We start from the raw sequence: 15,663 nt of genomic DNA, 5'->3' as shown, positions 1-15,663 counted from the left end.
TACCCGGTAAGGGGGTAGCCATGCCGCTAATAGCGGCATGGTTACCTCCTACCTCGTAATGACCCCCATAGTGTCGCACAACAGCACATGGGAGTATACCCATCCATAAACCACACCCATGCTAAGCGAATGGTGCTAACAAACTGAAGCAGCCAATAGTACATCCAAATCTTCTTCCTCTACCTTTTGTCCTGCTATGCCCTACTAACCCACCCTACCCTCTTACCTTGCAGTGCAGCCGGAGTGCCAGGGGACCACTCTGGTGGTGATATTGCGTGGTATAAATATTTTTTAACATTAAGGTTGCCAAGATTGATGCTAGTGGTTACGCGTAATTTAAAATCTTCTATCTATTACTTTTTAGTTCTTATGGAAAGCAGACTGTCATAAAAAAAACAAGGCATACCCTGTGACCCCCCCCCCAAAGGCACGTGACTCACTGACGCACTTGTTCTGTGTCACAGAGCAGCAGACTGGCACCTGGGCCCAACTCTAATGTGTATCATCAAGAGCTCTGTCAGGAAGCTAACGCTATTTATTGAGAGACCTAAAATCCAAACATATTGGTGAAATGTTACTAAATGGAAGTGTAAAACAGTAATATGATGCAACGTAATTTACTATTTCTGATGTCCCAAACATGGGATGTATAATGTCATAGCTGATTGACATAGAATCAATGTTTTGCTGTGAGTGACTACAGGTGTAAGTTACTCTGACATATGGTTGAAACTTGCAACTCACAAAGAAATTAAATGTTTCTTACCACTGTGTTACAATCAGTGTAAGTTGCACCTGCTTGACAAAACTGACGCACATACACCGAAAATTGGGGGTTCTGACATGGATTAATTTGCTCTTGGTGAACATACTCTGTCAAATAGGAAGACATTAACATTTGACTAAAAACGTGTATAGATCTTGTTTCTCTCACTCCGTAATATTGTTCCAGCAGATATCCCTTCGTACGCCACACATTTCTATGCACCTTTAACACTTAAACGTGCAAAGTTCTCGTGCAAATTAAGTGACTCCACCTAAAGTGACACTTTGTGACATGCCCACAACTCTGCTGTACGCCCACAGAACAGCCAGTTTTCCTGGCTTAGAGTAAGGCAATAGACAAATTGTACTTGTGTGACTCTATTGTGAGTCCATTTTCAAATTCTGACTAACCTACCCAAGTGTAAGTTCCTACCTTTCTCCGGAGTAAGTCAATCTTACTCCTGGGAAAAAAGCTTTGAGAATCGGGCTCAGTGTGTGTCTTGGTGTGCCTATCACACAGCTGTCATTATATCGCCTGCGAGCTTTCTGACTCGGATGCGCTCACACCCCTTCTTTCCTCTCCCGTGGGATTTTGGAGTCAGACACAACAGTACACACGAGTCTCCTCAGGGCTTCTCGACTGAATTGCTCAGGAAGGCCTTTCCCTTTACCAGGGTCGCATCCTGGGGGCTCTGACAGGCACCCTCCATGCGTCACAACATTTATAGCCAATGAGCAATGCAGCCCCTCTCGTGCACTAGCGTCTCAGCGTGCGTTCACCCTTCTATTTCCAGAGAGCTCCGTCTGCCCTCCACACCGGTGCAGCCTCACAGAGGCCAAAATAGCAGCCTTGGGTGACTGGCAGCTTTAAAAGTCAAGTCCAGCTGTCCTCCAATCAGAACTTGGACTAGGGAAGGTGCCGCGGGGCTGCGAACCCGGGGTGGCAGGGACACGAGCTGGTGACAGCAGTCAAACCTTACTGAGTCCAAGTGCCCGCTCCGGAGCTGCCGCTCCTGCCACTTTACCAACTCCTGGGCCTTATCCTCTGCTTGGAAGGAAGGCGGTAAACACAAGATGGACGTCAGGCCTTGCTCGCGCTGCGGCTTCTGCGTGTATCCGGCAGAGAAGGTGAACTGCATCGACCAGGTAATACAGAATACGTCCTACCAGTTCTCAGGGTCAGACAGAAGTGAGCAAGCATTGGCAAGGCCAACAGTTTTGGCTTTTGTGTAGACATGCAAACGTATTTGCCAGGCACTGCTGTAATGGTTCTAACTGGCCATTAATGTTAGCAGCTGTAAAGTGGTGCATATACCACTGAAACTCGAGCCTCTGCCAAAGCATGCTTTTAACAGGACCTCAGTGAAGGGCACACATAGTGCTTATAAATCAAGTGGCTGATCTGGTTAAGACATTTTTATTTGACCACTAGCGGGTTTACAGCACTAATTAAATCATTAGCTTTCAGAAGAATGCTTTGAAAAAGAACCTTGGCAGGCACTTTGAGTGCAAGGTTTGATTTCAAGGCTTGATAAAGTCAGCTGAAAGAGATCCCAGGAGGGTGTGTTCTGGGCGGGAGGGGCAGGAAGTGGGTGGGAATGACCCTAAAGATCATCATGGCCATGGGCAGTCAAAGGGTGCGTAAATAACTAACCCACACCTACAAGCATTGTATGTCATCTCTCCCTAGCTGCACTCTAATGCATTAGTTTCGGCTTATAGGAGGCTCTAAAGCGCCACCTTAAACCCCAAAACTAAAAATAGACTGGCAATATTAATAATACAGAAATAGTTAATAAGGCTAGCTGCGCTAAAACGTCACAGGTGGGCCCTGACATATACATAACAGCTTCTCTGAGCTGAAATAATTCTGCTACAAGACAGCGTATGTGTATTTTTGCATGTTTTCATTATTTATAATATACTTGTCTTCATAAATAAATAAGAATACCGATGCAAGGTCTGTGGACCTGATATTTGCTCTGGAGAAGGAGAGGGGACTTAAGCAAGCTGATTTTGTTTTCTGGTTCTGTTTCCAGACATGGCACAAAGCTTGCTTCCACTGCGAGGTCTGCAAGATGATCCTGACTGCAAATAACTGTGTTAGCTTCCAGAAAAAGCCCTACTGCCAAGCGTGAGTGCGCCCGCGCTGCTGCCATTTAAGTGCCATGCTCATGCTGCGCCCTCTGTCTATTCGCTTGAATGCAAGACCATTTAGGAAAAGAGTTATGTTTGCCAGCTATCCAAGAGGCAGTTGTACATAATAGTTATAACCTTTACCAGATAGAGATGTCTGATGTCGTCTTATAATAGCTGTTATTACCCAATTCCATGGTGCTCAATGTATCAGTCACAGGCAGATGAAAGGCTGAGACTGCCCTGCCTTCATTTCAACCTGTGGCAGGAATGGGTGCTCATGCTCAGCTGCTTAGTCCCAGAACAGTGAAGCACAGTGATGTTTCTTTTTAATTTAAATTAAAACCTTAGACGAACCAACAACAATGAAAAAACATTTAAAGAAAAAAAAATGGTGTTGGTATTTGTCTGTAACATTTTCACGTGCGTTTGTGTTTGATAGTAGGGGAGAGAAGTTGGTTAAGAATACACAAAGCGTGGGAACCAGGGGAGAACAACACACCGCTAGCATGTCTGCTGGTGCTATTCAGGGGCAGGTTGCCGCAGGTGTGGCCCTTCCAGTGCTTAATATGTGGGGGTCTTTGCCAGGGCTCAGCTCTGGTACCTATTTTTGAGCCCCGGCACTTATTATCTCTCGAGTGCATCCATCAACCTCAATGAGCAGGTGCGAGCTGTAGTGTAACCCCACATTTGTTGACACGTTGGGGAGCAGCTTTTGGTGGTGGGGCAGTGGTGGGGAACTGCCCTTCTGCAGCGTCATGGGCGTGCTGGAAAATATTTGGGCCGTGGCATTTGTTTCTTTTCGAATTAAGCACTGGGACCTTCTGCTGCAGATAAGGGTATCTGGTGCCCCTGGAAGCTTGTATTGGGGTGGTATTTACGACGCGTATAGGGACACAATGGGCCTCATTACGAGGAGGGCGGTAAGGGGTTAACGGCGCCGGTAAAGGGACCAGAGCCGTTAACCCCTTACCCCCCCATTACAAGGTCTGCTTGCGTGACCCGCTCAGGATGCCTGGTTTTACCAGACGTCCTTAGCGGGTCCCGCGAGCGGCCCAGCATTCTAACAACGGGCCCATCATTAACAGAACCGTTGATAGCATGCTCCCCATTCCCATTGAGCCCTATAGGGGCTCAAATGGGAATGGGGATGGTCCGGGTTCCCTGAATGGGGAAATACCGGGCCCTCCAAGGTCGGAATGGCTCGGTATTTCCCCATTCAGGGAACCCGGACCCGGGTTTGGGAGTAGCCATTCCTTTATTAAGGGCATGGCTACCTCCAAACTCGTAATGAGGCCCTATGGGGGGGGCCTCATTACGGGTTTGGCGGCAGCCGTGCCTGTAACAAAGGCATGGCTGCCGCCAAACCAGTGATTTTACCGGCACCCGCGAATGGGCAATTACCGGGTCATGCCGAGTTCGGCGGACCCAGTAATTGCCCATTCGTGGGAGCCGGCAATAAGGGACTCCCCATCCCCTTTCGGCCCCATAGGGCCGAATGGGAATGGGGAGCTCGGATGCACCGGCACCGTTCATAATGGTGCCAGTGCATCCACGAGTTGTGCTCGCGGGTGCCGCACTGTCCGCCAGGTCCGACCTGGCGGGCAGAGCGAGACCCGCAGGCACAACTTGTAGTATGGCGGTACGGTAGCAACGGTGCGGGTAGCGATACTGGCACCTATATGGTTGGGCTTTGGATGTCGTGACAGCCAGCGAGTTCTCAGCTAGGATAGGTTAACACAGGGTAGCAAGCATGCTTTATTGTTTCTCGCATTTGGTTGCTGAATGGAGGTGTGATGTATTTTGAGGTTGGGCAGGGGGGAATGTGACTTGAAATAGTTAAATGGGAAAACAAGCGGTCAAGGAGAGCCATGCTCTGAACTATGTGAAATCACTGTGACGTGCATATATAGCACTTTAATGGCTCAAGGGCCACTGCAAACACGCTCCTGTGTCACCATAGCATGGACCGGTCGTAAGAAGTATACATGTGAGAAAGTAGTGATGGCAGGGGCTTGGGGACGGAACACCGGCAGGAACTTGAAAATGGATAGACGTTCTGCTTCTTGTGCGCTAGGCTGGATCCGTGCTTTAGGGAATTCCTGAATTATTATTATTTTTTTTTATTGTATATGGTTACAAAAAATATAACCTTTCACAAAACTCAAATCAAATACATAATTTACAAAAAAAGAACAGAGAGTTTGAACAGTTAACAAAAAAAGCATTCACATCCAAACCAGTTCAAACAAAATTTAAACGATATTTAAAAAGATGTTACAATTCTATTTTACAGTCCTCGAGCATCTTGACTACAGCGATCGTCTTTGATGGGAGTGGCCATCGATCAGGCTTTCCCAGAAATGGTCATGTGCCCAGTATGTTACATCTGACATGAATTTACTGAGAAATTGATGCCTACAATTTTTCGTGCCCTCACACTCGATCATCAGATGTTTCATTGATTGGTTTTCTGGCTTGGCACACGACTGGCATAGACTTACTGCGAAAGCTCCCAAAACTCTTCTCGCCAGGATTTCCCCAGTGTGTAATATGTTCAATCTGAGTCTAAAAAATGTATTCCTTAGTCTCCAGTCTGGGAATTTTATTAGATATTTGCTGATCACTTGGCGCCTAATTGGTTCCACTTCAAATTCTCCTCAGTTACAAACTTTTCCACCTGAGGATGGGGGTCTGTGTCATCTTGAAAGCTGATGTCCTGGCCCGTCTTTGTGAATATCTTGGCAGTGAAATGAATGAAAGCATCACAACCCAGAGCACACACCACCACACAATCCTCCTGTAGACATGGTCAGAGAGGAAGGAGTCCCAGCAAGCTGCAATATAGATGTATTTCGCAAAAAGGGGAAAAGGTGTTTTGTTTGGGTTCTGATTTCATGTTTAGACCTTTTACCATGTGCTTTTACGCTCAATGCCATTTTACTGGCGGCACTTGGCACACTTCCCACCTATCCGAAGTCTACCACCGCTCTCGTTGCACTCTTTGTTTTGGGTCATATGAGATTTTTGACATGTAAGGTTGTCTTGTCTGTCTCCATCTATTTTGGCTAAAGATACAAAAACTGCGGAAGGTGAACAAAATCTGAGTTTATACCAGTTGTAATGCCTAAGCCTGCCATACCATGAAAGGCACAAGAAGTTTGACTAATTCAGCACAATTGTATGTACAGCCTGTGTCTCTGCAGTTCTTTGCCTCTACGACCTCTGTGATCCCACAACTTTGACTAGGCTGGCTGGGACTGATGGATGTTGTAGTACAAAACATTTTCAAAGCAAAAGGTGTTTATCTCGTCGCCATTTTAGCTCACTCGGACAACTTGGCTGGATAATGATCTGGCGAGTTTAGCAGTAGCCCTTAGAGTGATTCACTCTCACATTCCAAATGCAAGGCTACACTTTCTATCCTTCATACTCTTTCCTATCACTTTGCAAACATTAACCATGCATCACACTTAGACAAACTTGGGAAGTTTAGCCATGCATCACACTTAGACAAACTTGGGAAGTTTAGCCATGCATCACACTTAGAATTGTGAAGTTTAGCCATGCATTACACATAGAGTGAAATGTGAAGATAAACCATGTGTCACACTTAGAATTGTGAAATTTAGTAGGAGTCACACTTAAATAGAATTGTGAAGTTTAGCCATGCGTCACACTTAGAGTGAAATGTGAAGATTAACCATGCTTCGCACTTAGAGTGAAATGTGAACATTAACCATGCATCACACTTAAATAGAATTGTGAAGCTTAGCCATACGACACACATAGGGTGAAATGTGAAGATTAAACATGTGTCGTACTTAGAGACAGAATTGTGAAGTTTAGCCATACGTCACACTTAGATAGAATTGTGAAGTTTAGTATGAGTCGCACTTAAATAGAATTATAAAGTTCAGCCATGCGTCACACTTAGACAGAGTTGTGAAATTTAGCCATGCATCACACTTAGAGTGAAATGTGAACATTAACCATGCATCACACTTAAATAGAATTGTGAAGTTTAGCCATACGACACACATAGGGTGAAATGTGAAGATTAAACATGTGTCGTACTTAGAGACAGAATTGTGAAGTTTAGCCATACGTCACACTTAGATAGAATTGTGAAGTTTAGTATGAGTCACACTTAAATAGAATTGTGAAGTTTAGCCATGTGTTGCACTTAGATGGCATTGTGAAGTTTGCAATTAGTCACAACTGGATGGAATTGTGAAGTTAAGCCATGCGTCACACTTAGATAGAAATGTGAAGTTTAGCCATGCGTCACACTTAAGTAGAATTGTGAAGTTTAGCTGTGCGTCACACTTAAAGTGAAAGGTAAAAATTAACCATGCGTCACACTAAGAATAGTGAAGTTTAGTATGAGTCATACTTTGATAGAATTGTGAAGTTTGGCCATGCATCACACTTTGATGGATATGTGAAGTTAAGCCATGCGTCACACTTAGATGGAATTGTGAAGTTTAGCCATGTGTCACACTTAGAGTGAAATGCGACCATTAACCATGCATCACACTTAGACAGTGTTGTTAAGTGTAGTCATGCGTCACAGTTAGAGTAAAATGTGTAGATTAACCATGCATCATACTTAGAATTGTGAAGTTTAGTATGAGTCACACTTAGATAGAATTGTGAAGTTTAGCCATGCGTCACACTAAGAGTGAAATGTGAAGTTTAACCATACGTCACAATTAGAGTGAAATGTGAAGATTGACCATGCGTCACACTTAGATAGAAATGTGAAGTTTAGCCATGCGTCACACTTAAGTAGAATTCTGAAGTTTAGCTGTGTGTCACACTTAAAGTGAAAGGTAAAAATTAACCATGCGTCACACTAAGAATAATGAAGTTTAGTATGAGTCATACTTTGATAGAATTGTGAAGTTTGGCCATGGATCACACTTTGATGGATATGTGAAGTTTAGCCATGCGTCACACTTGGATAGAGCTGTGAAGTTTAGCCATGTGCCACACTTGGAGTGAAAAGTGTACGTTAACCATGTGTCACACTTAGATAGAATTGTGAAGTTTAGTATGAGTCACACTTAAATAGAATTGTGAAGCTTAGCCATGTTTCACACTTGGAGTGAAATGTGAATATTGACTATGCGTCTCACTTAGATAGAATTGTGAAGTTTAGTATGAGTCATACTTTGATAGCATTGTGAAGTTTAGCATGTGTCGCACTTGGATGGAATTTTGAAGCTTGGTATGAGTCACACTTGGATGGAATTGTGGAGTTTAACCACGCGTCACACTTAGATTTGTGAAGTTTGGCCATGCGTCACACTTGAAGTGAAATGTGAAGATTTACCATGCATCACACTTTAATGGAATTGTGAAGTTTAGCCATGCGTCACAGTTAGAGTGAAATCTGAAGATAAACCATATGTCACACTTAGATGAAATTGTGAAGTTTGGCATGAGTTGCACTTGGATGGAATTGTAAAGTTTAGCCATGCGTTACACTTAGATTTGTGACGTTTGGCCACGCGTCACACTTATATGGATATGTGAAGTATACCCATGCATCATACTTGGATAGAGCTGTGCAGTTTAGCCATGCACCACACTTGGAGTGAAATGTGAATGCTACCCATACATCACACTTCGATAGAATTGTCAAGTTTAGTATGAGTCACATTTAAATAGAATTGTGAAGTTTAGCCATTCATCACACTTAGAGTGAAATGTGAACATTAACCATGTGTCACCCTTCGATAGAATTGTGAAGTTTAGTATGAGTCTCACTTAAATTTAATTGTGAAGTTTAGCCACGTGACACACTTACAGTTAATTGTGAAGATTTACCATGCATCACACTTAGAGAGAATTGTGAACTTTGGCCATGCATCACACTTAGAGTGAAATGTGAAGATAAACCACACGTCACACTTAGAATTGTGAAGTTTACTATGAGTCACACTTAGAGTGAAATGCAACCATTAACCATGCATCACACTTAGACAGTACTGTTAAGTGTAGTCATGCGTCACAGTTAGAGTAAAATGTGTAGATTAACCATGCATCACACTTAGAATTGTGAAGCTCAGTGTAAGTCACACTTAGACAGAAATGTGAAGTTTAGTATGAGTCACACTTAGATATAATTGTGAAGTTTAGCCATTTGTCACACTAAGAGTGAAATGTGAAGTTTAACCATGCGTCACAATAAGACAGAATTGGGAGGTTTAGCCATGCATCACACTTTGAAATGTGAAGATTGGCCATGTGTCACACTTAGATAGAATTGTGAGGTTTAGCTCTGTGTCACACTTATATTTGTGAAGTTTGACCATGCGTCACACTTAGATTTGTGAAGTTTGGCCATGCATCACACTAGTAGTGAAATGTGAAGATTAACCATGTGTCACACTTGGATAGAGCTGTGAAGATTAGTATGAGTCTCACTTAAATTTAATTGGGAAGTTTATCCATGTGACACAATTACAGTGAAATGTGAAGATAAACCACGCATCACACTTAGAATTGTGAAGTTTACTATGAGTCACACTTAGAAAGAATTGTGAAGTTTAGCCATGTGTCTCACTTAGAGTGAAATGCGAACATTAACCATGCATCAAATTTAGACAGTATTGTTAAGTGTAGTCATGCGTCACACTTAGAGTGAAATGTGAACATTAACCATGCGTCCTACTTCGATAGAATTGTGAAGTTTAGTATGAGTCACACTAAGAGTGAAATGCGAAGATTAACCATGCGTCACACTTAGACAGAATTGTAAAGTTTAGCCATGCATGACAGTTAGAGTAAAATGTGTAGATTGACCATGCATCACACTTAGAATTGTGAAGTTTAGTATGAGTCACACTTATATTGAATTGTGAAGTTTAACCATACGTCACACTTAAGTAGAAGTGTGAAGTTTAGCTGTGCGTCACACTTAGAGTGAAAGGTAAAAATTAACCATGCGTCACACTTAGATTTGTGAAGTTTGGCCATGCATCACACTTGGAGAGAAATGGGAAGATTAACCATGCATCACACTTAGACAGAATTGTGACGTGTAGCCATGTGTCACACTGAGACAGAGTTGTGAAATTTAGCCATGCATCACACTTAGAGTGAAATGTGAACATTAACCATGCATCACACTTAGAATTGTGAAGTGTAGCCCTGTGTCACACTGAGACAGAATTGTGGAGTGTAGCCATGTGTCACACTGAGAGTGAAATGTGAACATGAACCATGTGTCACACTTCAATAGAATTGTGAAGTTTAGTATGAGTCGCACTTAAAAAGAATTGTAAAGTTTAGCCATACGTCACACTTAGATAGAATTGTGAAGTTTAGTATGAGTCACACTTAAATAGAATTGTGAAGTTTAGCTGTGCGTCACACTTAGATGGAATTTTGAAGTTTAGCCATGCATCACATTTGGATAGAGCTGTGCAGTTTAGCCATGTATCACACTTTGAGTGAAATGTGAAGATTAACCAAAGGTCAAACTTAGACAGAATTGTGAAGTTTAGCCATGTGTTGCACTTAGATGGCATTGTGAAGTTTGGAATGAGTCACACTTGGATGGAATTGTGAAGTTAAGCCATGCATCACACTTAGATGGAATTGTGAAGTTTAGCCATGTGTCAGACTTAGAGTGAAATGCAACCATTAACCATGCATCACACTTAGACAGAATTGTAAAGTTTAGCCATGCGTCACAGAGTAAAATGTTTCGATTAACCATCTATCATACGTAGAATTCTGAAGCTCAGTGTGAGTCACACTTAGATAGAATTGTGAAGATTAGTATGAGTCACACTTAGATAGAATTGTGAAGTTTAGTATGAGTCACACTTAGATTGAATTGTGAGGTTTAACCATACGTCACACTTAGATAGAATTGTTAAGTTTAGCCATACATCACACTTAGAGTGAAATGTGAACATTAACCATTTATCACATTTTGATAGAATTGTGAAGTTTAGTATGAGTCTCACTTAAATTTAATTGTGAAGTTTAGCCATGTGACACACTTCCAGTTAAATGTGAAGATTTACCATGCGTCACACTTGGACAGAATTGTGAACTTTGCCCATGCATCACACTTAGAGTGAAAAGTGAAGATAAACCATGCGTCACACTTAGAATTGTGAAGTTTACTATGAGTCACACTTAGAGTGAAATGCAACCATTAACCATGCATCACACTTAGACAGTACTGTTAAGTGTAGTCATGCGTCACACTTAGAGGGAAATGTGAATATTAACCATATGTCACAAATAGACAGAATTGTGAAGGGTAGCCATGCGTCACAGTTAGAGTAAAATGTGTAGATTAACCATGCATCATACTTAGAATTGTGAAGCTCAGTGTAATATTAGATAGAATTGTGAAGTTTAGTATGAGTCACACTTAGATAAAATTGTGAAGTTTAGCCATGTGTCACACTAAGAGTGAAATGTGAAGTTTAACCATTCGTCACAATTAGACAGAATTGGGAAGTTTAGCCATGCATCACACTTAGAGTGAAATGTGAAGATTGGCCATGCGTCACACTTGTAACGCTTACCTTAGGCTCCGCGGGAACACCTCTACTAATCTTCTCGGGGTGCGTGGTTCTCTCACTACTTCCCTGTTTAGAGTTCTATGAGTTGAGAATCTGTGGAATTGAACAACCAGTCAAAAATGAAATCTAAGATAACTGAGAATTATCTCCTCACCAACCAACACTCCTTCCCACTGAGTTCGCCCTGCTCACCTCTTTTAATGTTTTGATGAGCTATCCGTCCTGCATCTGTGCAGGGGCGCAAGTCCTGAAGGTGGGATTGAATGAGAGAGGGAAAAGGAACCAACTCGAATGGAAGGGCTACGGGAGTACTAATGCCTCAGGAGGTAAGTTGTATCCTAGAGAAGGTTCAATGACTGAGAGACACTGGGTGCCAAGAACATGAGGAGAAAATCACTCCTAATCTGAAGGGAATGTCTCTGAAACATTTACTAGAGAGTGCGTTGCTCATACACACAATGTGAACCAGACACCTCTGTTAGGCAATGCACCAAGCAAATTATTTCCCTCCAATAACACCAGAGGAACTCAGGGAACCAGCAAGGTGGGACTCTAAATATACTGTATGTTCCTACCTGTGTGTGAACAAACCATGTAAAACTAAAGAGCTGCTGTGACTAGACTGCCCAACTACGGAATAAACAATTAATGTGCAATACCACGGCTACAGTAAAATCCCTAGTGACACGAGCGACTAAAAGCTTGCTTACTAACCAAACAGGCTAACGAAAAAACTAGATGCCAAAATAATGCTTCACAAGAAAACTGTACTTGCGGTGAGGAGAAACAACACGGACAGCTTCTCCTGTTAATTCCTCACAAAAGAACGCTCCTCCTCACCGGACACTCGGAAACTGTGAACTGACGGAATTCAAGTGGGAACTAGGAATCTACAAGGAATGTGAACTGAGAGTGACACAAGCACAGGAATGTTCAATGAAAAAAGGGAAAACTAAGGGCAAGAAGTTCCTGTCAGAAACGAGCTGAGGTAAGTGTCCGCTAACAGCAAGAGGACACGAAGTGCAGCCCCACCGAGGGGAGGGACTTAAATACTTGCGGAGCCTGTACTACTGGAATGCTCCGCAGGATTCAGGAACCGCCGCCTGGTGGCCATGTTGAGTAAAGCGGGATAGTCTGAATCACAATTGGCCACTGGGTTCTCCCTACTCATAGCCCAGGAATGATACACAGCAGCCCAAGACCTTTTGGGGGAAGTCCTATGGAACAGTCCTGTGATCATGACAGTATTCCCCCCCAAAACCCCTCCTAAACTGGAACCTCCTCTCTTGGGTTTGCATGGGTTGTTGCGGTGATAGGCCCTTAACAATCTGGGGGCATGAATATTTTCCAAAGGCTCCCATGTTCTATCCTGAGGGCCGTACCCTTTCCACTCCACTAAGTAGAACAATTTGTTGCGTAGTATCTTAGAGTCCAAGATTGCCTTAACTTCGTATTCAAGTTGATCTTCTTCTACTTCCACAGGAGCTGGAGCATCGGGGATGCGTGTGTTTGGATGAACTAGTTTCAAAAGGGAAACATGAAAGACCGAATGGATTTTCATAGTCTTTGGAAGTGTTAGTTTCACAGCGACAGGGTTGATTACTTTCTCAATGGTAAATGGCCCCAAAAATCGTGGAAGACATTTTTTTACCCCTTTAAGGCCAGATTCTTGGTGGCGAACCACACCAAATCCCCCACCTTATAGTCTGGAGCATTGCATCTTTTGATATCCGCAAATTTCTCTTGTTACTCTTTTGCCAATGATAATTGTTTTCGTGCTTGATCCACTGCCATTGTAATTTTTTCGTGCAGAAACTTCACAGCTGGCATTTCCAAAGTTTCAAGTGGGTCATAGACCGACGTACGTGGGTGTCGGCCATGCAGAGTGTAAAATGGGCTAACTCCAGTAGAGGCATGGACAGAATTGTTATAGGCATACTCAGCAATCCACAACACATTTAGCCAGGTGTCTTCCAGTTGGTGCAGCATACATCTCATATATTGTTCCAAGGTTTGGTTGGTTCGTTCAGTTTGGCCATCTGTCTGGGGATGATGCCTGGTGGACATGCGTACATCGATTCTGGCTAACTCACAACATCTCTTCCAGAATTTGGAGACAAATTGACTTCCCCGATCCGAAATTACTATTGAAGGAAAGCCATGCAGCTTCACTATGTTTTCCAAAAAGGTCTTTGCCAAGACCGAGGCGGTTGGTAATCCTTTTAATGCCACAAAATGTGCCATTTTGGAAAATAAATCCACCACCACCAAGATAGTATTAAAACCTTCACAAGTAGGTAAGTCTGTAATGAAGTCCATGGAAATGGTGTGCCAGGGAGCAGGTGGAACATTCAAGGGTAAGAGGAGGCCAGCAGGTTTTTTTTATGAGTTTTATTTTGTGCGCAATTACCACAGGTCTTCAAGAATTGGACAACATCCTTTCGCCAAGTAGGATCTCTTCAACTTCTCCAAGGTCTTGGTGATACCTGGATGTCCTTCCAACAGAGCTCCATGATAATTAGCGATCACTTGTGCTTGCAGCTCGGAGGTGGCCAAATACAGACGTTCCTGATAAAACAGCAACCCATCCTGTACTGAAAAACATTCTCCCTTTGACTCCCACCTAGACAATTCCTCCTGAGAGATGTTAGATTTAATCTGATTTCTCAGCTCTTCGAGGGTCGGGTCTGAAGTATCCATGATTCCCAGTACCTTCTCTCTGGAAATTATCTCCATAGGATTCATAGGCACATAAGCTTCATCCCCTTTTCCAATGCGGGAGAGGGCATCGGCCTTTCCGTTACGCACACCTGGTCGAAAGGTAATGACAAAGTCATATTCCGCAAAGAAGAGAGCCCATCGTAACTGCCTAGAGGATTGTGCCTTGGCGGAGCGTAGGTATTGCAAATTTCGATGGTCGGTATAGATCGTTACCGTGTGCCTTGCTCCAAGCAGGTGATGCCTCCATTCCTTAAGAGCACATTTAATAGCCAATAGCTCCTTATCCGTAATCGTGTAGTTCAATTCTGCAGAGGACATTTTTTTTTACCAGAACGCGACAGGGTGCAGTTCTTGGGTGTTTGGGTTACGCTGGGACAAAACAGCTCCCATAGCCACATTTGAGGCATCTCTTTCCACCACAAAAGGAAGATCAGGTTGCGGGTGTTGAAGCACAGGTGCCGCAGTAAACCGTTCTTTTAGCTTCTCAAAGGCGTCATTAGCTTCCTTGGTCCACTCAAACCTTCTGTTCTTTCTGAGCAAGGTGGTGATGGGATGGACCAAACGAGAAAAGTCAGAGACGAATCGCCGATAAACATTTGCGAAGCCAAGGAAACTTTGAATTCCTTTAATTGAAGTGGGCGCTGGCCAGGTAAGGATAGCATCAACCTTTCTGTTGTCCATCTTGATTCCATTTGCCGACAGGATGAATCCCAAAAACTCCACTTCAGGAACATGGAACTGACATTTTTCTAACTTGACGTAAAGAGAGTTGTCCTTGATGGTTTGAAGTACCGCGGTCACATGCCTTATATGATCTGAAAGGTTTGAGGAGAAGATTAGGATGTCATCCACATAAACCACCACACAGATATCCAACAGTTCTCTGAAGATGTCATTCATAAAGGACTGAAAAGCCGCTGGAGCGTTGCAAAGCCCAAAGGGCATCACTTGGTATTCGAAGAGGCCGAATCGCGTTTGAAAAGCGGTCTTCCACTCATCTCCCTGTTTGATTCGAATAAGATGATAGGCGCCACGAAGGTCGAGCTTGGTGAATATTTGAGCCTGTTTCACCTGATCTAGCAAGGTAGAAATGAGGGGAAGAGGATATCGATTCTTCACAGTGATCTGATTCAATGCTCGATAATCAATACCAGTTCTCAATTCTCCTTCTTTTTTGGGCACAAAAAAGAGCGGCGAGGCCACTGGAGACTTGGATGGCCTGATGAATCCGTTGGCCAGATATTGACAGTGCCTGAAATGGACATTTTCCTTTTTCGTAAGGGCATAGATTCCGCTACACAGTAGCTGTGCTCCCGGCATGATATTGATTTGGCAATCATATGGCCTATGTGGGGGCACGACTTCAGCCTGCTTTTCTTTTTGGAAGATATTCTGGAATCCACAATACTCTTCTGGCAAGGAACCGATGAGACTAGAGTCATCTGTGTACTTGGATCCGGCTGCGACAGTGTCACTGGTTCTTCTG

The 15,663-nt window shown here is 43.3% G+C and overlaps 1 protein-coding gene across 2 annotated transcripts in view; it reads left to right on the top strand.

Moving 5' to 3' along the window:
• The first annotated feature begins 1,659 nt into the window (after positions 1-1,659).
• Positions 1,660-15,663, top strand: part of NRAP (nebulin related anchoring protein) — a 515,982-nt gene continuing 501,978 nt past the window's right edge. The window contains exons 1-2 of one of the 2 annotated variants that reach the window (XM_069611850.1): positions 1,660-1,911; positions 2,805-2,899. In XM_069611850.1, coding sequence (XP_069467951.1) covers positions 1,840-1,911; positions 2,805-2,899 — 167 coding nt within the window. In that variant the 5' untranslated portion in view covers positions 1,660-1,839. The remainder of the gene's footprint in view (positions 1,912-2,804; positions 2,900-15,663) is intronic. The other variant, XM_069611849.1, reaches the window with a different exon arrangement.

Source organism: Ambystoma mexicanum, chromosome 8 (assembly GCF_040938575.1).
Source record: "Ambystoma mexicanum isolate Mex_15411 chromosome 8, UKY_AmexF1_1, whole genome shotgun sequence".
Classification (NCBI taxonomy): Eukaryota; Metazoa; Chordata; class Amphibia; order Caudata; family Ambystomatidae; genus Ambystoma; species Ambystoma mexicanum.
The sequence above is the reverse complement of the archived record's forward strand: the minus strand, read 5'-3'. Positions and strand labels throughout refer to the sequence as shown.